At 40.7% G+C, this 24,642-nt stretch overlaps 1 protein-coding gene and 1 pseudogene across 1 annotated transcript in view; both read right to left on the reverse strand.

Annotated features, from left to right (window-relative positions):
- Positions 1–24,642, reverse strand: part of MYO3B (myosin IIIB) — a 397,699-nt gene that overhangs the window by 258,700 nt on the left and 114,357 nt on the right. Inside the window, exon 9 of the mRNA XM_024765704.1 lies at positions 13,002–13,067. Within this exon, the coding sequence (XP_024621472.1) occupies positions 13,002–13,067 (66 nt within the window). The remainder of the gene's footprint in view (positions 1–13,001; positions 13,068–24,642) is intronic.
- On the reverse strand, positions 5,662–5,815 carry LOC112413675 (60S ribosomal protein L39-like; annotated as a pseudogene).

A 24,642-nucleotide genomic window follows, 5' to 3' on the forward strand; every position in this document is an offset into this window, starting at 1 on the left:
ATGGAAAAAGATATTCCATGCAAATGGAAACCAAAAGAAAGCTGGAGTAGCAATACTCATCAGATAAAATGAACTTTAAAATAAAGACTGTTATGAGACACAAGGAAGGACACTACATAATGATCAAGGGATCAATCTAAGAAGATATAACAATTATAAATATATATGTACCCAACATAGGAGCACCTCAATACATAAGGCAACTGCTAACAGCTTTAAAAGAGGAAATCTACAGTAACACAACAATATTGGGGGACTTTAACACTTCACTTACACCAATGGACAGATCATCAGACAGAAAATTAATAAGGAAACACAAGCTTTAAATGACACAATAGACCAGATAGATTTAATTGATATTTATAGGACATTCCATCCAAAGACAGCAGATTACACTTTCTTCTCAAGTGCACAAAAAACATTCTCCAGGATAGATCATATCTAGGGTCACAAATAAAGCCTCGGTAAATTTAAGAAAACTGAAATCATTTCAAGAATCTTTTCCGACCACAATGCTATGAGATTAGAAATCAATTACAGGGGGAAAAAACCGTAAAAAAACACAAACACTTGGAGGCTAAACAATATGTTACTAAATAACCAAGAGATCACTGAAGAAACCAAGGAGGAAATCAAAAAATACCTAGAGACAAATGACAACAAAAACACGACAATCCAAAACCTATGGGATGCAGCAAAAGCAGTTCTAAGACGGAAGTTTATAGCAATACAATCCTACCTCAAGAAACAAGAAAAGTCTGAAATAAACAATCTAAACTTACACCTAAAGAAATTAGAGAAAGAAGAACAAACAAAACCCAAAGATAGTAGAAGAAAAGAAATCATAAAGATCAGAGCAAAAATAAATGAAATAGAAACAAAGAAAACAATAGCAAAAATCAATAAAACTAAAAACTGGTTCTTTGAGAAGATAAACAAAATTGATAAAACTTTAGCCAGATGCATCAGGAAAAAGAGGGAGAGGACTCAAATCAATAAAATTAGAAATGAAAAAGGAGAACTTACAATGGACCCCACAGAAATACAAAGCATCATAAGAGACTACTACAAGCAACTCTATGCCAATAAAATGGACAACCTGGAAGAAATAGACAAATACTTAGAAAGGTATAACCTTCCAAGACTGAACCAGGAAGAAATAGAAAATATGAACAGACCAATCACAAGTAATGAAATTGAAACTGTGATTAAAAATCTTCCAACAAACAAAAGTCCAGGACCAGATGGCTTCACAGGTGAATTCTATCAAACATTTAGAGAAGAGCTAAATGTTTGATAGAATCCCATCCTTCTCAAACTCTTCCAAAAAACTGCAGAGGAAGGAACACTCCCAAACTCATTCTACGAAGCCACCATCACCCTGATACCAAAGCCAGACAGAGATACTACAATAAAGAAAATTACAGGGCTTCCCTGGTGGTGCAGTGGTTGAGAAACACCGTGATCTACTGGGATTCATTTGAGGGATGCAAGCATTCTTCAATATACGCAAATCAATCCATGTGTTATACCATATTGACAAATTGAAGAATAAAAACCATATGATCATCTCAATAGATGCAGAAAAATCTTGACAAAATGCAACACCCATTTATGATAAAAACTCTCCAGAAAGTGCGCATAGAGGGAACGTACCTCAACATAATAAAGCCCATATATGACAAACCCACAGCCAACATCGTTCTCAATGGTGAAAAACTGAAACCATTTCCTCTAAGATCAAGAACAAGACAAGGTTGCCCACTCTCACTGCTATTATTCAACATAGTTTTGGAAGTTTTAGCCACAGCAATCAGAGAAGAAAAAGAAATGAAAGGAATACAAACTGGAAAAGAGGAAGTAAAACTGTCACTGTTTGCAGATGACATGATACTGTACATAGAGAATCCTAGAGATGCCACCAGAAAACTACTAGAGCTAATTAATGAATTTGGTAAAGTAGCAGGATACAAAATTAATGCACAGAAATCACTTGCATTCCTATACACTAACAACGAAAGATCAGAAAGAGAAATTAAGGAAACAACTCCCATTCACCACTGTAACAAAAAGAATAAAATACCTAGAAGTAAACCTACCTAAGGAGGTAAAAGACCTTTATTCAGAAAACTATACGACACTGATGAAAGAAATCAAAGATAACACAAACAGATGGAAAGATATACCATGTTCTTGGATTGGAAGAATCAATACTGTGAAAATGACTATACTACCCAAAGCAATCTACAGATTCAATGCAATCCCTATCAAACTACCAGTTTTTACAGAACTAGGACAAAAAATCTTAAAATTTTTATGGAGACACAAAAGACCCCAAATAGCCAAAGTGGTCTTGAGGGAAAAAAAAGGAGCTGGATGAATGAGACTCCCTGACTTCAGACTATACTACAAAGCTACAGTAATCAAGACAATATGGTACTGGCACAAAAACAGAAATATAGATCAATGGAACAGGATAGAAAGACCAGAGATAAACCCATATACCTATGGTCAACTAATCTATGACAAAGGAGGCAAGGATATACAATGGAGAAAAGACAGTCTCTTTAATAAGTGGTGCTGGGAAACCTGGACAGCTACATGTAAAAGAATGAAATTAGAACACTCCCTAACACCATACACAAAAATAAATTCAAAATGGTTTAGAGACCTAAATGTAAGACCGGACACTATAAAACTCTTAGAGGAAAACATAGGCAGAACACTCTTTGACATAAATCACAGCAAGATCTTTTTTGACCCACCTCCTAGAGTAATGGAAATAAAAACAAAAATATACAAATGGGACCTAATGAAACTTAAAAGCTTTTGAACCGCAAAGGAAACTACAAACGAGATGAAAATACAATCCTTAGAATGGGAGAAAATATTTGCAAACGAATCAATGGACAAAGATTAATCTCCAAAATACATAAACAGCTCATGCAGCTCAATATTAAAAAAACAACCCAATCAAAAAATGGGCAGAAGACCTAAATAGACATTTCTCCAAAGAAGGCATACAGATGGCCAAGAAGCACATGAAAAGCTGCTCAACATCACTAATTATTAGAGAAACGCAAATCAAAACTACCCTGAGGTATCAACTCACACCAGTTAGAATGGGCATCATCAGAAAATCTACAAACAACAAATGCTGGAGAGGGTGTGAAGAAAAGGGAACCCTCTTGCACTGTTGGTGGAAATATAAATTGATACAGCCACTATGGAGAACAGTATGGAGATTCCTTAAAAAACTAAAAATAGAATTACCATATGATCCAGCAATCCCACTACTGGGCCTATATCCAGAGAAAACCATAATTCAAAAGACACATGCACCCCATTGTTCAATGCAGCACTATTTACAATAGCCAGGTCATGGAAGCAACCTAAATACCCATCAACAGACGAATGGATAAAGAAGATGTGGTACATATATACGATGGAATATTACTCAGCCATAAAAAGGAATGGAATTGGGTCATTTGTAGAGACGTGGATGGATCTAGAGACTGTCATACAGAGTGAAGTAAGCCAGAAAGAGAAAAACAAATATCATATGTTAACACATATACGTGGAATCTAGAAAAACGGCACAGATGAATGTGTTTGCAAGGCAGAAAAAGAGACACAGATGTAGAGGACAAACCTATGGACACCAAGTGGGGGAAAGTGGCAGGGGTGTGTGTGGTGGGATGAATTGGGAGATTGGGATTAATATATATACACTAATATGTATAAAATAGATAACTATTAAGAACCTGCTGTATAAAAAATAAAATTCAAAAATTTAAAAATTCAAAAAAAAAAAAAGCAGCCTTTTCCTCCTTAGTGCCAAATGGTGATGTCTGTTATTTTTAACCCTGCCAGAAATTATCAGTGGGTTGGAAGAATGTAGTACTATGACATGAGCCTTCATTTCCATTTTTAATTAAAATTCTTACTGACTCTGAGCCAGATGTGCTTTGTCACCAGAGCCTGTGGAAGCTCCACAGTGGAAACTACAGTGGCCTGGGAATGGAGGAGCAGGCAGGAATCTGAGGCTTAGCATCAAATCAAAAGAACATCACAGCCCTTGGGAGAAGACCAGGAGGCATGTGAACCTGGCCACTCCATGCTCATACCTTGTCCTTAATTTCCTCATCTCTCTCAGGCAACAGGTCAGCCTTGGTGGGGGATCATGACTGCCTTTCCTCAAGATCCACCTCTGTTTTGACTCATCACCCCATAGAACCCCCTGGCTCTGCTTCCTGACTCCCTCATCTCTTGAGGTCAGCACTATTCTAAGTTACAATATTCATCATGATCACTCACATTTGCTGAGCTCTCAGTCAGTATCTCACTTAATTCTTACAACACTCTATAAAGGAGCATGATTCCAGACTGCTACCTGTCTACACACTCTCCACTTGCCGTAGGGATAGAGCTCTGGTACTGACCTGGGCCTGCAGCTGCCCTGTCCAAAGACTGCATTTCTCAGCTTCTTTTGTAGCTAGGTGTGGCCACGTGATTAACTGCAGCTAACAATATATTGTATGAAACTGCCAGAAAGTCTTCTTAGAGACAGGAAACTTCCATTTTCCTCTCCTTCCATCTGCCCATAAATGTTGGAGCTACAGCAGCCATCTTGGCCCATGAGGTGCCCTTGGGAATGAAAACAACACTTAATGGGGCAGCACGAGGCCAGGAGTCTGGGTGGTTGCCACACACCCTGCCAGACCAGCAGTACATGCATGGTTTGACTCCCAGCTTACTTCATGTGAGAGGAAATAAAAATCCATCCTGTTTAAGCCACTGTTATTTGGGATTTTCTATCACAGCAGACCTGATCTTAATCCCAAGTGGTTAAGAATTAGTACTTCCATTTTACAGACTGAGGCTCAGAGAGGTTAAATAACTTGTTCAAGGTGAAAAATGTCAGTGGCAGTGCTAGAATACAACCTGACTTCAGATCCTGTGCTCTTAATCTCCCCAACATGTGTTCTCTGAAAAGACCTTTTCCCATGCTGAAGACAGTGGAGTCATGGTTAACTCTTCCCTCTCTGTAGCACCTGTCTCCTCCCATAGTTAGCTGCCATGCTCTGTGGGTTCTGCTGCCCGGGGTCTTGGCAGCCATTTCCTGCCCCAGTGCTCCCTCCTTACCAAGAAAGGTGTGGCCAGCAGACAGCAGAGATAGAGGCCTCAGCCTAGAGAAGGTCTGCGCTGGGATGTGGGTAGAGCTAGGGCTGTCTGCACTTCTGTTTGCCTCCTGCTGGGGGTGGTCTCTAGGCTGAGCTTGAGGGGCTCTGCTGTTGCCCTTGAGAAGGGAGCTGAGGAGTGAGTGTGTGTGTGTGTGTGTGTGTGTGTGTGTGTGTGTGTGTCCTGAGCTGTGAAAGTCAGTGAGCTGAAATCTAAATAAAGAGAAGCTGGACAGCAGATTGAAATATTCCAGAGGTGTTGACACGTTCAGGAGGTCATTGACACTTTCTTTTTTTTCCAAACAAAAGGTGTCACACTTTATTACTGAACCTACTAGTGCAAAAGCAAAGAAACAAAGAGAAAAATAATAGGCTCCTCACAAATGTCCAACTGTCCAGATAGTGGTGATGTTTTCAGCTTGATGGGGTAAGACGTTGGTGGCCTTAGCATCACCACGTGTGCCATCTCATGTGTGATTCCTTACAGACCCAGCTTGGTTCTTCTCCAATATCTACTCTTAGAGTTACACCTGACTTTAAAACCAGTTTTTCCATGTGAATCCACTAGGGAATGGAATGGGACAATTCTGCCTTTGTTTCTTGGCCAAGAACTGCTTGATCCTGAAAGTCTTGTGAGAAGAACAGAGTCAACCGCATACCCCACGATGGCAGGGAAAGGGAGGGAGCCAGTGACACTTTCAAAAAAGCAGTTTCAGGATAGTGGTATGGCCAAATGCAAAGGATGATAAAAATAACAGCTACTGTTGGCTGAGCGTGAATATATACGAAGCAAGTCTTCTGGTGTTCAAATCCCAGCTCCAGTCCTTAATAGCTGTGGTCTTGGGACTCTTGGACTCTTTCAACCTCAATTTCTGTAAAGTGGGGATATTAGAACTACATCATAGGACTGTGAGGATTAAGCCAATTGTGTGACGTGCAGAGAACAGAGCCTGGCACGAGTAAGAGTTACACATGTTAGTTATTATTTTCTGCCAGGTTCTACATACATATTATATAATTTAATCCTTATAGTAACCCTCTGAGATGGGTATTCTCAGCCCCAATTTGACAATTGAAAAGCAAAGGTCAGAGAGGTTAAATACTTCCCCCCAGGTTACAGAGCTATTAAGTGACACAGCTGGATGGTACACACTGCTCTTCCACAGCTGCCTCTTCTTGATGATAAGTCAGGCAGCACACGGGGGAGGGGCTGAGGGGGAACAGGCTGTGGATGGACGTGTGAGCCACACCCTCATCTCCCCACCCCCAGCCCCCACACACCAGGTGCGTGGACATACAGACAGCGCAGAGTTCACCACCACTTGTTTATTTCAACTGCAGATTCTTTTTGATTTACATTATGAAATTCAAGTAAGATTTTTTTTTTAAAGAAGAAAGAAAAGCCATTATGGAATAAATGGTACAGACAGTACATTCTAACCTTATCTAAAAGTCACCTAACATCAAAAAATCTACCAACAATAAATGGTGGAGAAGGTGTAGAGTAAAGGGAACCCTCCAACACTGTTGATGGGAATGTAAATTGGTACAGCCACTATGGAGAACAGTAAGGAGGTTCCTTAAAAAACTAAAAATAGAGCCACTATGTGACCCAGCAATCCCACTCCTGGGCATATACCTGGAGAAAACCATAATTTGAAAGGATGCATGCACCTCGATGTTCACTGCAGCACTATTTACAATAGCCAGGACATGGAAGCAACCTAAATGTCCATCAACAAAGGAATGGATAAAGAAGATGTGGTACAAATATACAATGGAATATTACTCAGCCATAAAAAGCAACAAAATAATGCCATTTGCAGCAACATGGATGGACCTAGAGATTGTCATACAGAGTGAAGTAAGAAAGAGAAAGACAAATATCATATAATAACGCTTATATGTGGAATTTAGAAAAATGGTGCAGATGAACTTATTTGCAAAGCAGAAATAGAGTCACAGATGTAGAAAATAAACTTGTGGTTACCAAAGGGGGAAGGGGGGAATGGGATGAACTGGGAGATTGGGATTGACATATATACACTGCCTTATATAAAATGGGTAACTAATGAGAACCTACTGTATAGCACAGGGAACTCTACTCAGTGCTCTGTGGTGACCTAAATGGGAAGGGAATCTGAAAAAAGAGGGGATATATATATATATGTATAACTGATTCACTTTGCTGTATAGCAGAAGCTAACACAACATTGTAAAGCAACTACACTCCAATAAAAATTAATAAAAATAAAAGTCACCTAACATAATGTGCCTCAAGGACTAATATGAAATCTATGACATATGCTCCAGACCTGGTTTCTTACAAGATGTAAACTCAGCATTTGGTGCGAAATAAACAGAATATGCTGGCTAGAGTCTGGAGCACCTACTTATTATGCATTTTGCTTATTTTGGATGAAGCTAAACCTGTCATTGCCACGGTTCCCAGGACAACATATTCCAGGTATGTGTGGATACTGCACCGTGTTTCAAACCTCAAGTCATACTGAGTCACTTCTTGGTTTATACCATGAGAGAAGCAGATTTTATCAGCTGAGTTTGTAAGTGGAGTACAAGTGAGATCAAATCAGTCCCTCGGTGTCTTTAGATGATCTATTAGGTAATCTAAATTAGATGCTCTTCAGGGAGATATAACCTTGAAACACACAGCTTTATTTGTTCTCCTCATAAAGGGAAAAAAATCCCAATTTTTCAAAATGAGAAAGAAGTTGGGTTGCATTTATAAGTATATTGATCAATGTATGTTTAGAGGTGAGAGGAGAATTGGGGTTTTTTAAAATTAGAATTTTTTTTTAGCTTCTCCATGAGTTTTTATTAATTCACCAATTCCCTGTAGCTCAAGAGATGCTAATTAATTCAAGAAACCGTAATAGCTAATCATTGGCTAAATAAATCTGAAATGGAGAGAGTCTGTCACTGGAGATACCACTGCTCATTTTAATTAAAATTACCAATTTGTGAAGTAATGTAAATAAAGGTTACTGTATCCTTCTACTCAGGAAGCATTAACACTGTGCATGGCCACCTGAGAATCCATGAGGACTTAAAAAGCCAAGAATACTTGTAGAATCTTATCAGTTTCTGAGTTAGAATATGTATCATTCCAAGCGTGTTGTTCATTGACATTATAAACCTATGTGGAATTACGCTGCCTTGAAACACAAAACGGAGAGTGGCAAAGGACTGAGAATTGTTGCCTTGAAGGGAATACACTCAATGTCAAGGAATCAACCACCCCAAAATGATTACCTTTAAACATTCAGGCCTACAGAAAAGCAGATGTTCCAGGTCTGAGTTTCAATTTTTAAGGAAGAGATTTATGCAAATGCCCATTTGTTTTAGTACTTTAGTAGCTAGGGTGATCTCACCTTGTTAACATTCAGTGCAACTGCTTATAGCCATTCTAATGTCATTTGCAGGGATAGGAAAGGTCGCCTCAACATTTCATGACTAAATGGCAGGGCTCGACCACCATGCTCACCCTAGGAAGTAGACACACCTGGACACTTAGCTGCTCAAGCCAGCCAACCCTGGAAAGCAGTGTGTGCGTGGGCAACCATATAGTTCAAGTCATCACTGAGTCCAAAGCTGAGCAGCCATAGTGCTCTTGATGGATTTGCCCTTGACGAAGAGAAATCCATCTTTATTGTCTCACTAGTCAGCTCAAGAGCCATTGATGAAGTCCTAAATCTAATTCTTAATAAAACCCCAAACGTTTTAGAGGCAAAATGAAAAAGCAGAGTTCACAGATACCTTTTGGCCAAAGGTTGGGAAACTATTTTTGTTTTTTAGTCCAAAGACCTGAAATTAGTTTGAACTGAAAAAAGAAGTGACATCCTTTAGGACCAAGGTGAAGCTGCCAAAGGAAAATTGTTATCTTATCAAAAGGCTACTTCTGAACGGAGCCTCCTGACACATACAGAAGTCTGGCTGGGACTTGAACCAGATAAACTTGTTATGCAAATAGCTTTAGCCAAAGGGGAAAGGGCTGATAATGAAATCGCCACAAAGCCAACCACACATTACAGAGGTGACAAAAAACATCAAGCAGCGACCCTACCATATGCATAAAAAGCAGTGCAGAATTTACGTGAGCATCATGTTTAATTTATCAAAACTAAGCTGTCAGGAGTCATGCTTTGACAAATGCATAACTAACACATATAAATGAGTCAATTATCACTAATGACCACAGGTTCAAAACCAAACAGGCTGATGTTTCCTTTCTCTTTTTTTAACCCTCAAAATAGGTTTACTAATAGGATTTCGGACCTTAAAATCTCTCCTCCTGTCACTAAATAAAGAAGGCTGGAAACATGTCTGAAAAACACTAAGCCATAGCCTGGTACTTATATCCTGCCTCTGCTCTCACCCATGCACTTATTTCTCTTCTCTCTCTCTCTCTCTCTCTCTCTCTCTCTCTCTCTCTCACACACACACACACACACACACATACACAGACACAGACACACACACACACACACACACACACACAGAGTTCCCTGTCTACACAGCTGTGATCACTGTCCTGCAGCCTGGTCAATCCCTTCAGACCCCTGCAGCAACAATGAGAAGCCATAAGGTCCTCTGGTGAGTGGTGACCATCATGGACCAAGAAAGACTGAAATTACTGAATTGACTCTGCTATGGTTCAGCAGTCACGTGGGAATAGGGTATTAAAGGTTTTAAAGCTGTTAAAATTTTTCTTGTCCTGTTTATTCTTTAGAAAGAACCAGTTTAGTTTACTCTAATACAATGCACTGTGGCCCCATTTACAATGGGAATTGAGGAAATTTTCTGGATAATTCAGGCTAAAAAACTTTTCCTAAATTACCAGATAATCATCTTCCCACCTCAGTCCCAGCAATAATGAAAATTTTATAATCTGGAGGTCTTAATTCTTCATCCTTTTTCCCTTTCCCTCCCAATATGAGCAAGGAAAGTATAAAAATAAGCCAAGGCTCTCTCTTTAAATAGACATTTCTAACCCAGTGAGTGTCTCTGTTTACATTTAATTAGAGATTTGAATAAATAGAATGAAATAGAAAATTAAAATTACATTTGGTAGTCTGGCTCCTTTATGAAACCAAAGGGCATTATTTGGGAATCGTGGGTAGTTTTCTACCTAAAAATATAAAATATAATAATTAGTTCCTAATCTTGATAGTTACATTCCTAAAAATCTTGTAAAAGGAAAACTCATGATTGAAGAATCTCAGATGTTATGGGGAAAACAGGACTGGGGGGCTGAGGTCAGGAAAGAATCCATTAACACCTAAAATATACAATATTTTCACTAATAAAACCAATAAGGACAAGTCATTAAATAAATAGAAGACTGATGACATTTTTCCATATCTTAAATTAGTAATAAAGCACACAATCACTTAACTTCTATTTACCTTCCTTGGTCATTAGAACCTCTTCAGACACTCTACTCTGTAGTTTCAACAAGATGCTTTTGCTTTGCCCCTGATGTATGCATACTAAAGGCATTGTTTTCTATGTTGAGTCCTCCATTCTAGTATCAACACTTTTCTAAGTCTAAAGCAACTCAGAATGAGCACATTTGGAATTCTCAGAGTTGGGGAAGACATAAGCAGATTTAATTGGCATATAACAGGATTTGGCATATAACAGGATTTGCCATAAAGAAAAATCAGCAGTAGAGAGGGATTTCTATACTGTATTTAACCAAAGTCCCAATCCTATCATCAATTATGTACCTTTATTCCCAAATCTATCCAAGCAATACTGTGCTCAGTTTAAGAACACAAACGTACTCTTGAAGAAGTATACAGAACCCAAACTTTGGTGAGTGGGTCAAGTCACATTTTAGAGGCATCACTAGAGCTCGATATATGAAAGTGTATCTGTGAATATGTAATGTGGTTTTCCAGGCCAGCAGCTTAGAGAAGGTCAGTCAAGGGCATCTATGTGCAGCAATGGAATGAAAAGGAAAACTCTTTGGCTCCAGCCTTTGCCAGCAAAATCACTGGAACCCTAGCCCCTGGATTTCTTTCCCTGAAAGAAACACATTTCAGATCAGCCACCAGGATGTCTTTAGCTCTCCAGGGCCTTCCACCTCCTCCTTTGGCTTCCAAATATCAGGAAGTGGCTCTTCCTCTGCTCCTATGGGAGCATCATCCCTCCTGCTGTTATCTGTTGTCCCTCTCAACATTGCCCACTGTCACCACCATTGACTTGGGGCTGCTTCTGCATTCTGCAGAAACATCAGAGTGGGGACTGAAGGGACAAGGAAATGTCCTCCATCCCTGGCCTTGAACTTCATGGTCACATTCCGCCACAGCCTTGCTAGTAGAATCCTTGGAGTTCTTTACCCTTCCTCTCTCCTGAGGAAGATGGCAAAAAGCTAGAGGGATTGACTGGACAGTCAAACAGTTTCAGGGACCTTGAACTATGTTGCATTGAAATGAAAATGAAACACAAATACGTTTTGGAATTCAGAATTTTATCAAATTTTAGAAAAGCAAACCCGTGCATTTACTGTATTTTATGTAACATCCCCAGCAGGATCTGGGGCAGCACACTGTAATCAAACACATTAATATATCTGCAGCAATTCACATGAATATTCACACTGAGTAGGATAAATAATGGCTATAAATAGCCTCAATTCAGTTTAGGTCATGTGTTGCCACCAAATCAGTTCACATAAGGTCAGGGCTTGCAGCTAAATGACTCAAGTACAAAAAAACTTCCATCTTTCAGAGGTCTTTGGATTTGCAAACTGTGAACAAGGGATTGTACTGTGTTTAAGGAAGGCGATCAAGAGACCCAGTCTGCTCCACTGCTCTGCATCTTGGTGGAAGTTAAGTATGCACATAGGTATAATTTAGAGAAATTTGTCTTGACCCTTCCCTACTTCCTGTTTATCAGCTATTTTGGTCACTTCTTTTCTCCTCCCATGACCTCTGAACCCCGTGTTTGATACAGTAGACACTGAGAGCACCTCTTCCCAGCTCCTAGCTAGGATATGGCTTCTAACGGCCTTGTCTAGATTCCTGCCCCCGCAGTTCACCAGGCCCCTTGCTTGGGGTCGTATAGCCCCCTCCAACATACTGAGCATCTTCCCCAGAGTCAGGACCAGTGTGGTTCTCTGCCAGGGGACAGGCCAAAAGCTCATGTTCCCAGCACTCAGTCACCACCCTGTTGGTGCTGCTGTTGATTCTGTTCCTGTCTTAGTCCCATGCAATACTGCCTAGCTCCTGGTAACAGAGCTCCCACCAGGAACATCGCCCATCAGTTGGGTTTTCATCTTGTTCTTCACACTCTGAGCCCTGGCTGAGGCTCCTCACCTTGGAGCCTCAGGCCTGAGATCTTACTTTGGCCCCTCAAGCATCTTGGGAACTGGAGCCCTGCTCCCAAAGCACAGATCCTAAAGCAAAGCCCAACTTCCAAGCTGCAAAACCTCTACTGAAGGCTGCCACCTTCTGTCCCCTCTCTGGCCCAAGAGTGGGTATCAGATTTTTAGATGCAGTCTCCTCCCTTATTAAACAAGACCCACTGGCAATATTTGCCCCAGGACAGAGCAGAGTCAGATGAATGTGACACATATGATCAGAAGAACTGATTATAACCAAGAGTCAAATGGAACTCCTTATTTCTCAAATCCTGCAGGGGCATCTTCTATCATTTACTGGAACAAATTTTGTGTCATAATGTGCTAGAAGGCATAACAACTTCTAGCGCCAAGTCAATTCCACACCTTGGACTTCTCCAATCACTGTCCAAGGACTTGCTGGATGAGCAATTTTCAGTGGAAGAAATACTCACTGTGAAATGAAGTGGTTGAATTCCTCACACCATTTTTCCGGATGAAGTAAAGTTGGTGGAGGATTTCTGAAAAATAAAAGCAATTTTTTTCTTACAAAGAAAGGGTCCCGTTAAAAGCAAAATATCAACTTGCCTTTACTGATATTGTTCTAAATAGCTCTGATAAAATCTATTCTTGGGGCTTCCCTGGTGGCACAGTGGTTGAGAGTCCGCCTGCCGACGTAGGGGACACGGGTTCTTGCCCCGGTCCGGGAAGATTCCACATGCCGCGAAGCGGCTGGGCCCGTGAGCCATGGCCGCTGAGCCTGCGCGTCCGGAGCCTGTGCTCTGCAACGGGAGAGGCCACAACAGTGAGAGGCCCGCGTACCACACACACACACAAAAAATCTATTCTTATTTCTTCCTGGGTGAGAGTCATTCACCAGTGGTAAATTATAAAGTACCAGCCCCTACTCATCTAGTGGCTCATTTCCATTGACTGAAGGCCAATCATGTCCACGGCTTTCTGCAGGACCTCTGAGGGTTACACACATCAACAACATTCCTCAAGGAGCAGACACTGTAGTGAAGGGTGAGGCAAGCACACAGCCACTATAACTGAGAGCTAAGTATTATCAGCGCCATAAAAAAGCTATAAACTGAGTGCTAGGGGCTTGAGAGAAATAGACTTTTAATTTTACAGGATTTTCAGATCATTATACTACCATTTGAATTAATTATGTGATGCAATTAAAGTATACTTATAAATTCACTGGTCACATTTTTAACTCTTTCCTATATGTCAACCTCTGCAATAGGTACTGGAGAAAGCAAAACCACTAAGACAAGTTTCAGACCCCAAGAAGATCCTGGGTAGCAAGGAGGACATACACCTAATACAACTAAGTAGTGGCAGTCCAAGAGAACTAGAGAACTGTGGAAAGACTCTGGTAACCAGACCATTTCCTGGTGGGAAGGCAGGAAAAGGAAAAAGTAAGAACCCTGCATTTGGCTGAATATTTACCCAAAGAGAATCAATTTTAAAACAGAAGGGACATTACCTGTAATTGATAAGAATTTTTTCTTTCTAGCTATTAATGGAAATAGGGGTTTGTGAGCAAGTCAAGTTCAACAAATGAAGAAAGTTACATTTCTGCACACCTGAATTATGACTGTAAATCTGAAACCTACTAAAAATCTTAAACACCTTTGTATATATAACCCTTCACTTGGGTTCTGTTTCCTAAAGCCATAGATTGCTCAGCCTCCATAGGCAGAGGCAGGGGAAGCAGCAAGAATGACCAGAAATTTTAAAAATGTATCAGATAATGTGATTGTAATTTGCCTCTTCAATACCATTCCATTTTTCATTTCTTCTAGTACAATTTTTATTCTGGCACAATGCTGCCATATATATTTTCCTGAGTTCCTTGCATCTAGATGTGGCCATGTGACTGCGTTCTGGCCAAATGATATATTACTAAAATTGTTCTGTGGTGTTTCCAGAAAGTCTTCTTAAAAGATGGGAGACATGCCATTTTTTTCTTCCCCCTATTTGCTTCCTGAAGCATGGATGTGATGGCTGGAGCCTCAGCAGCCATTTTGGACATGAAATGAAAATGAGAGCTATGAGCTGAGTATGGCAAAGAAGGTAGATAGGAAACTGGATTCATGATGACATTGTAAAGCTGCCATACCAGCTCTAGACTGCTTCTCCCTAGTCTTCCTTAACAGGAAAGAGAAATAAACTTCCATCTTTTTTAAGCCACTGTTATATGCAATTAATCCTAATTGAGCTGATCATATTTCAGAGTATTATCCTATTACATGATTAGAACACAATTTGATAAGTATATCACAACTACAAAGGTAAGTGGAAGCATAATAAAGGGGCAACTTACCCAATCTGGGGAGTCCCAGAAGACTTTAAAAAGAAAGTGAACTTGAGCTGGCCCCTGAAGATAGGTTGGATTTTTCAAGACAGAGGAGAGGGAAGCCATTTCAGGCTTAGGAAACAAGATGTACCAAGTCACAGAAGTGTAAAAAAGTCTGGTAGGTTCAAAGAACATGAGTAATTTTTTGAGGCTAGACTATATGATTCTTTCAGGTCTGGAGAGTCAGTAGAAGGGAAGGATGAGGTGGGAAGGAAGAATGATGAGAGGAAATATATGGTTTCCCCATTCTGCATAAGAATTTAATCATCCTTCAGATCTTCTGATTCAAAGACCCAAAGGAAAATTATCTGTGTACCCACCTAGAAAGCGTAACAGTTGAAAGTTGCCCTTCAGTCATCTTGGAGGCTGCCTCTATCTCATTCATTTCATTCAACAATATTTGCCTTTATCTTTCCCTGGCTTTCTTTAAATAATAAAAGTACCATCACATAACTTCTGCTTTAACACCAGCATGGCTGACCTGTTCTTACTGGCTCCAGCTGTTTGAGACTGTACATGCACATGTCCTCCCAGTTCACCTCTGTGGGCATCTCTCAGTGAGCGGCTTACCCTACATCATCTCTACAGCCCTCTCCAGAGCTGGAACTTCCCTTGCTCTGCTCAGGTTTCCTGCTCATTCTGCTCTCATGGAGGTCAGTTCCACAGAGAAGAGGTGCTCAAGCAATCTACTGTCTAACACACTTCATCCAGCCCCAAACCCGTTAACCGTTTTTGCGTGTGGATGAAGCAGTTACTTGTAGACAGAGTAACAGACTTGATTAAACCGTAGTAAGCTTGACCTTGGCCAGCCGAGCACGGAGGGATAACCCTCTACTGCAATTAGAGAATGACCTGGCAAGGGTCCACCGGAGGAATGGATGGAAGTGTCAATACTTGTGTAGAGAACACTGTCCATTGTCCCTTCCCTGTTTTCAGTCTGTCCCTCAGCAGGAACCATGGGCAGGGGCTACTGTTTATGTGTTGGCCTGAACAGTAGGACACAGAGGAAAGCAGCAGATCGCCACCCACCCAGGCCACCACCAATCCATGGTGGCCTCACATGAACCCCACACAAGGAAACACTTTCTCTGAAGCTTGGCATATTAGGAATTTGGTCTTAGAGAAGCTCATTTGAACTTGTAGATGACCTGCCTTTCCTGGAGTCCATCCATCATACTTAGGTTCAGTAAATTGAGGTCTTGTGAAAGATTACTATCTGAGTATAATGGAAACTAAAAGGAATTTGAAGGCTTTACAGTACTTTGTTTGCACTGGCAATATAAACTCTAGTTCTCCTGCCATCCAGGAAGAGCACCAAATAATAACAATTGCACCTTTTTGGCTCCTCTCAACACTACAGATGCAAACTACAACCTTGCCCAAAAGGGTCTCTCCCTGAAAGGAAAGATACTTCATATTCAGTGTGATAGAAGAGTCAGTGCATAGCTGAGATAGGCAGGTCTCACTCAGGTACGTGTACGGATGCTGAGAGCAGGATGTATGAATGGTGAGTCCTGAAAGGTCCAGGAACCTGAATAACAAGCGCTCATTTGGATGATGTTTATAAACATACCAAGGCAATGTAGAAAAGAGGTTAGTCAGTAAAGGAGAATGACTGTATTCGATTTGAGGTTTGCCTGCCTGGATTTTATTCCTGTGTTTTGACCCTAAATTCAATTTCTACAAAATGATCCCCTGCACACAGACAGGATTAGGGCTACATGAGGCTAGCAGCAAGGGGCGATGCCCATTTTTGACATCATAATCCTGGGTCCAGCAAATACGATGGAGATAAAGTTAACCTTCTTCCCCCAAAGCCTCTGTGGAACAAAATGATTTGCTGAACAGTCAAACTGAATTCATTTTAATTTCTGAAATAGAGAAGTAGCTGATTGGATGAAGGGGGGTACCTGACCTCAGGACAACCAATCCAAGTTTAATCTGGTAATCTATGCCAAGGCATGACCCCAAATGATAAACTGGGTCAATTCGATTCTCTTTAGAAGGTTTTCCTTTTTTTTCACCTTGAACTGAGAAACAAAACAAACAAACAAACAAAAAACCAGGAGAATGAGGCACTTTAGTAATGGGAGCTGAAGCTGAAAGATCCATGACAAGAGGCCATGGAGTACACTGTACAAACTGGTTTTAGGAAGCAGATACTAGGAACAGGCAGGAAACCAGGGAACGAGAAGAAAGCAGGCCAAGTAGAGAAGAAAGGAAGAAATGAGCCGCAAGGAACACAGACCCCATGATGGGAGACCATGTAGGTTTTTCTTCAGTTTCTTTTGTGAGTGCTTCTCCCTCTGGTGCACCTACAATATTATCGGCCCCAGCATTCTGTTCTTAGCTCTATTCTCCTCCCGTTCTACACGTTCACTGAAGGCTCACTATACGTCATCAGCTTCCTAATCTATATCTCCTGCCTCAATTTTCCCTCTGCCTTTTGGCTGGTGCATCCAGCTACTTATTAGAAGTTCCATTTTGATTTCCCAGGGGCACCTTAAAGTCAGCATGTTCAAAACCAAACTCACCATTTTCCCCTAAATCTGCACTCTACCTGGTTGTTGAAGTCAGAAACTTGAGCTCCCCCCTCTCCATTGACCTCACATCCAACTTGAAAAGGCAGAATAAGGGTTCCCCTTATTAAAGAAGTCCACATTCTAATGCCCAGAGCCTATGAACATGCTACCTTCCACGGCAAAAGGGATTTTGCTGATGTGATTAAGGTTAAGGACGTGGAGATGGAAGATTACCTTGGATTATCTGGATGGACTCAATTTAATCTCAAGTCCTTTAAAGCATAAAAGAGAGGCAGAAAGAAAGAAGAGGCAGGACAGATTGAAAGTGTGAAAGGTGCTCTACTCGCCACTGTTGGCTTTGAAGATGGGGGAAGGGAGCCATGAGCCAAGGAATGCTGGTGGCCTCTGATGGACCTCAGCTAATACCCAGCAAGGAAATAAGGACCTCAATTCTACAAATGCAAGAAACTGAATTCTGCTAATGACCCGAATGAACAAGGAAATCAGTTCTCCCCTAGAGCCTCCACAAAGGGTACAGCCCTGCTGACACCCAAATTTTAGCCCAGTGAGATCCATGTCAGATTTCTAAGCTACAGAACAGGAAGACAATAAATTTGTGCTGTTTTAAGATGTTAAATTTGTTAGAAAAGCAATAGAAAACTAATATATCAATCAAACACCAACACCTATCAGTTCTACTTCCTAAATTCCTTTCTTATCACCCCATCCCCTCCTTCACAGCCGAGTTCAGTCCCATCATCTCCATCAGCCTACTCCAGTAGCCTCCTTATTTTTCTCTTTCCCTCTATCCTCATCTCCCTCTAATCCATCTTGCACTTGGCAGCTAGAATTTCTTTATAACATACAAATCTGACCTTGTTATTTTCTTGCTCAAAATTCTTCAGTAGATCTACACTGCCAGCATGATAAAATGTCAACTATTTTGCATGATATACAGATGGCCTTGCCTGCCCATCTACCCAATACCATCTCAAACCACCTGCCTATGCTCACCCAATGCTGCAGTACTGCACTGTGCAGAACTTGCAGCTCCTAAAGCAAGTCCTGTTCTTTCATGCCTTGGGGGTCTTTGCACATGCTATACCTTCAGTTTTAGAATGCTCTCCCCAATTTGTCAACCTAGCAGGCTCCTACTCATGCTTCATGGGTATCTTTAGTACCTAGCACAGCAGCACTCGGTAAATTTTTGCTGAATGAATGACTACATGAATGAATGCACACAAACATACATATACTGTAAGTAAACCAAGAAATGATGCCAGGACAAAATATGACCTTGGTCCCCAAAGTAGCATAAAATTAGACAAATATGGAACAGCTCCTTTGGATGTGAGCAACTTCACAGCAAGCAGGGTTTGAGGAACAAAGGAGTCCACTTAGGTAGTAACTTGAGTTGGATTTGACAATATAAGCCTCATCTCTCATCATCTGGGCTACCTTTGTAGCCCAAATGTCACCAGGTCCCTGAACATACTTGACTAAGGTGAGCAAATCAATCATGATTTAAACTGCATTATAGACACTATCTAATGTCAGGACCACTATATACATGCATGGGGGTTGGAGACAGAAGAGGATCAAGACTAATAATTATCCCATGTTGAGTGGTATTACAGTATACCAAGCTCCATGCGAAGTGTTTCACATGTAGGACAACAGAACATCACAACAATCACATTCCTATTGCAATAACAATAGGAATTATTATTCCAGTTTCACAGGTGGGGAAAATGCAGCTTAAAAGAAGGGATTTGCTTAAAAACATCCAACTAAAAAGTGGAAGGGTCAGGTTTCAAGGAGGTATTTCTGTCTCCAATGTCTACCACACTGTTCTCTGTATTTCATCTAATGAAGAATCCATTACTCTGGAAGGTGAATGAAGAGAACATACATGCAAAAAATGACAGAAAAACAATTAGCAGGCAATACCTCTAAGAAGGTGCAAAATAAAGTCCTCTAATATTAAAGTACACTCAACAAGGAGACGCTGAGTAAAAGATTTATCAATGGGACTGAGTTAATTAAGAAAGACTTCCTGGAAGTTGTCAATTTTGAGGCAGGTCCTAAACAGGATATATCAACCAGTTGGTGAGAGGGGGAGGGTGTTAGGAAAGGAGAAGGAGAGTATAGGGAGGAAGATATAAAGACTGAAGTATAATAGTTAATAAATAATAACATACAGTTAAATAAACACAGGAGTGTGTTCAAAAGCTATTCTATGTCTTTACTCATAAAAGCAATAAAGCAAGACATTTGAGCACAATGAACTATTCTGAGAGTGTTAAACACTGCAACAACACAGCTGCCATTCTGACAACTGTGAGATTCATTAATGAGGGTGAGTGGTTAGATCCGTGCCTACGTCTCATCCTTCAGTATCACCACCTAGCCCCAGCCAACGCTGCTTTTTGCCCTAAGTCACATCTTCCCTGTTCAAAATTAATTATTTCAAATTTTTTGTACTTATTTGTAATACATGACTCCATCTTAATTTTTAAAAATTCCCCAATGCAGGGACATAGAAAGCAAAGAGCAAAATACCTCTTCGTTACCACCCCTAATCCCAGTCTCCTCCCTGTACCAGTACGGCTTGTATTCTCTGACATTTTGTTCTTGCATTTTAAAATATTTGTTATAAATATAATATATATATTAATATATATAAAAATATATAATATTTTTGCTGTGCTATAAATTATAATACAAAAAACACAATATAAATTTTATATTAGTATTTATAATATATTTATAGTTGGAGACAGTAGAAATAGGATTATATGCTACATGTAAGTGTCCTAGTACCTATTTTTTCCATTCAGTAACATGGCTTAAAGATCATCCCATGCCAGTTTCATACCCAAATAGTTTTCCATAATGTGTGCAAACTATAGCTTAGCCATTCACCCACTGATGGATAGTCAGGCTGTTTCTAGTTTTCTTTCACTGTTAGAAAGAAGGCTGAAATGGTTTACACATGTCATAAGTGATTTCTAACTTTTAAAATGTTTTTTAGGTGGCGGACACCTCCTGTCAGTGAACATTTAGGATCCTGCCATGTAACTCAAATGAAGAGAATGCAGGTGCTGATTGCCTCATTTTCTCGAGGTGACCCAGTGAGCAGTTGTGGAGCAGAGGAGAAAGCAACCACCCGAAGGGCTTGTAGGGCTGTGAAGAGCACCCCTGGGTCACCACCCCCTAGACCACGCTGTGAATGAGAACTCTGAGTTATTCAACCCCACCAGGGTCAGAGCAAGAACCCTGCTGCTGGGGTCCCCTCTGCCCCTTGCAGGCACCTGCTCCCTAGTTCAGACAGTGGGTACCTCTGGGTAATTATCTTGACACATGGGACACAGACCAAGATTTATTCAAAATATACATATAATTCTGCTGAAGAGGAATCATTTGAAAAAAATTAAATAGCTGAAGATATTTCTTTAACATCAGAAAAGAGATGATATGAAAATGACACAGAAATCAGAAACACAATGCTATGCACTGCACCCTCAGTAAACGTGAAAGGCAGGTCCAGGCTAGAATGGATCCCCATGCAGAGTGCTAACTCCACAGTGAAGGCAGCTCTATCAGGGGCAGTCTTCTGAAGCAGGGAAAAGGAGGAAAGAAAAGGTTTGCAAGGACAACACTAGATGGGAACATGTCTGGAAAGAAGCAAATGTAGGAAAGGAAAAACACCTTTTCTCCTTCACCCTTCAAGTTCTCAACTGGGGCCTCTGTAGCAAAGAACAGACAACAAGAGAAAAGCATACAAATTTCTTTAATATACGTTTTACATGCATGGGAGCCCTCATAAGGAAATGAAGGCCCGAAGAAACAGTTAAACCTGAGTATGTTGAAGAGTGGAGAGTCCTGGAAAGACGTGATGGAACAAAGAGTATGAGTAAGTGCGGTGAACTGGGGAAACTTAGCAAGGCCTATTCATGCAGGTCCTTTCTGTGTCCACTGTCTTGGTCTTTGGAGGTAAGGATGCTCCTTCCCTCCGGGTGTAGGGAGGAAGAGGGTCTTATGACTTGCTTCTGAGGAAGGTCAGAAAGCCCTTCCTGCACACACGATTTCTCAAATTCCTTCAGTTTGAAATATTCAATATGCCAAGGTCCCATATTCAGGGGTAGCGTGTCCTGAACCGTGTCACAAAAACAAAATGAGCCTAAGTCACATCTCAGCCTTAGATAACCACTGTCTAAGAAAGTAGAGGTTTTATGATTAATACCTATGATAATTTATTCTACAATAACTGAAGAGGTTACTAAAAGCAGTGAGGAGAAAAGCAAAGATTTGTACTTAAACTTCAAGCTTGTTGATTCCTTTTTTTTTCTGATTCTTAATAAGCTAATTTGATCCTGTCCCTTAAATAACACCGTTTGCAACATTAAGCTGTAATCACTAAAATGTAAAGTTACCACATCAAATCACATGGCTTATAATAAACCCATTTTTAACCATTTACCATCAGTAAGTGACAAGATGTTCATTTCCTCTGGCTTTTCAGCCCAACAAGGATCTGTTTCAAATATCATCTCAGAATCCCAAGGTTACATTATGTTCCCCATGTCAGGCCTGTGCTTGAGATAGGGCGTGTCATGGAGCTTTATTAATCCTTGGCCACTACACTAACATTTCAAATGTTTACAAAAGGCATGAATTCCATTTTCTAATTCTCTCTAAAGCACATTGGGGTACCCTTCCCTTCTCTGTACTCTCACTATGTAAACACACAGGACACACAGGCAACTCAGCCACGCATGCAGAGTGCGAGAGAAAGTCAAGGACAATAGAAACTGCTGTATCAAGTGGTGTGTGGCTCACTGTCTGAGCCAATGTGGTCATTTGCTGACATCCGTTCTTCAATTTCCTCCTTCAACAAGAACTCAGCAATGCCATCAAATCCAACTGTTAGTGTCCAATGTGTCAGGGAAGTAGACCTTGCCCAAGGGCTGACTAATGACCCTTTACCTCTGTGGTCCTTTATGCATAGAGTGCAAGCCACAAGTCTATTTTTTTTCACACACAGTTTTAAGTGTATGATTTATTAATTCATGATTTTAAAGAGATGTGTTTCATATAGATGACGTTTTCTAAATGCTTTTCCTATCCTCAAATTCTGGACTCTTTCTGTGGGTTCTGTGGGATTGTACTCATTGAAGGTGATCACTAAAGTGTGTCAAAGCATTTTGTAGATACAGAGTCACTCCCCAATTAGGTTAGCATTTTAAGAAAAAACAGCTTTATATGTGGTGGGGTGAAAGTCACGGCGATAAGACAGTGGGCCAGGGAACAGGCAAAGCTAAAGAGCATGGGTTAGACACGCTATGCTTTCCTGGAGTATCCATTTTTCTGGTGATAAGTTATTTAAAGTTGTTTCATATAAAAATCATTGGGGAGTAGGCGAGGGAGAGACAATAAAAAGTAGGACTTCTCCCTGCCTGGGTTCTGAACTAATTGAGGAACAAGAAAAAGTAGTCAGCAGATTGAGTCCAAAATGACACCTTTATTACCGATAGAGCTGATCTCAGAGAATGTGGCTTTTACCTGCAGGAAGTAGGCTTTCTAAGACTGAAAGACAGAGTTAGGCAGACTTATCGCTGGTCTTGGGGCCAGGGCTGGGTCCCTCACTCAAGGGCAGAGCCTTGGCCACTGAGCTGAGTGCAGGCTGAGAACAATCCCCCAGGGCAGGCTGACTCTCAAAAGAAAGGAGAAGGGAAAGAGCTGGGATCTGCACGTCCAGTGCCTTCCCAAATTCACCATTTGCATACATCACTTCTGATCCTCTAGGCTCTAATCAGTTTAGGTCCAATCAGAAGACAGGAAAAACACCCATAATTTGAATAGGGAAAATTTAATATAAAGAGTTATTAACTAGTAATAGGGGATTAGATACTAAGGAGTGAAGAGAACTCTAACAAGTACACAAAGAGCAGATATGGGAGCAGCTACCATGTCTAGATGAGACAGGTTATCTGAGGAAGAAACTAATTTGGAAGAGCCCCTGCCCCCAAACTCAAGGCTGAGACTCAGACCTCATTGGAAAAGATGTGACTATGGCCTATGGTGGGTGAAGTTCTCAAGGTAAAACAAGCCAGGGCTGGCAAACAGGAAACCAGCTGCCTGGTGCCTGAGACTCACTAGGAAGCTGCCCAGTGGGTACCGGTAAAACTTGCTGGAGGGTGAGCACCACTGGGTGTCCCAAATGCCACTGATTAGCCAAAGGCCACAGAAACAAGAAGGGAAAGGCTCCCTGAAGCCAGGAAGTGGGCCCTTTCCTCTGGCAGTGGCCTTCCAGTGCCCTCTACTGACAAAGCTTAACTTCTGCCATATGGCAGACGAGAAATGTTTAGGAGTCCACTGCGGTATCACAAAGCAGGGGAAAGAAGCGTAGATTTGGAGCTGAAAGGCACTAGATTAATAACCGGCACAGGAAAGAAGTGAATGAGAAAACAGAGAGAGGCTAGGAGTCTTACAGAGAGAGGCTAGGAGTCTTACAATGTTCTTTTTTTTTTTTTTTAAGATGAAACACCAGATTGTAAGAAATTTCTATTTCAGGGGAGGGGAGGGAAGGATTGGGAGTTTGAGATTAGCAGATGCAAACTAGTATATATAGGATGGATAAACAACAAGGTCCTACTGTATAGCACAGGGAACTATATTCAATATTCAGTGATAAGCCATAATGGAAAAGAATATGAAAAAGAATACATATTTATAACTGAATTGCTTTGCTATACAGCAGAAATTATAACACAGCACTGTAAATCAACTATACTTCAATAAAATAGTTTTTAAAAAAGAAATTTCTATTTCAGGCTTGCAATAGGTAACTTCCAACCATGACCAACTGAATGAGTCCAGTCTCCTTTGCCTTAGGAGCACTTGCTGGATATATTTTAGAGGTAATTGAAGAAATAATGGAAAACTTCTTCTTCCCCCACTTAAAAAATCTGTTTTGTCATGGTGCATCAAATTTCCTCATTAAGACTCATTGCTTTCTATCCCAGAAGCTCCTTATTGAAATAGGAATGTTCTGGGAAGCATCCTATCGTAAACCTTTATTGGCCAAAACTTTACTTGGGATAAAAGGCAGACAAGAATAAAAACTTAGAAAAAGGGACCCAGAACAAGGACCAGTGAGGGGACAGGACCACAAATACAAGCTTAATCGCTCTGTGATTTTCC

Source organism: Neophocaena asiaeorientalis, unplaced genomic scaffold, assembly GCF_003031525.2.
Source record: "Neophocaena asiaeorientalis asiaeorientalis breed wild unplaced genomic scaffold, Neophocaena_asiaeorientalis_V1.1 scaffold721, whole genome shotgun sequence".
In the NCBI taxonomy this organism is placed as follows: Eukaryota; Metazoa; Chordata; class Mammalia; order Artiodactyla; family Phocoenidae; genus Neophocaena; species Neophocaena asiaeorientalis.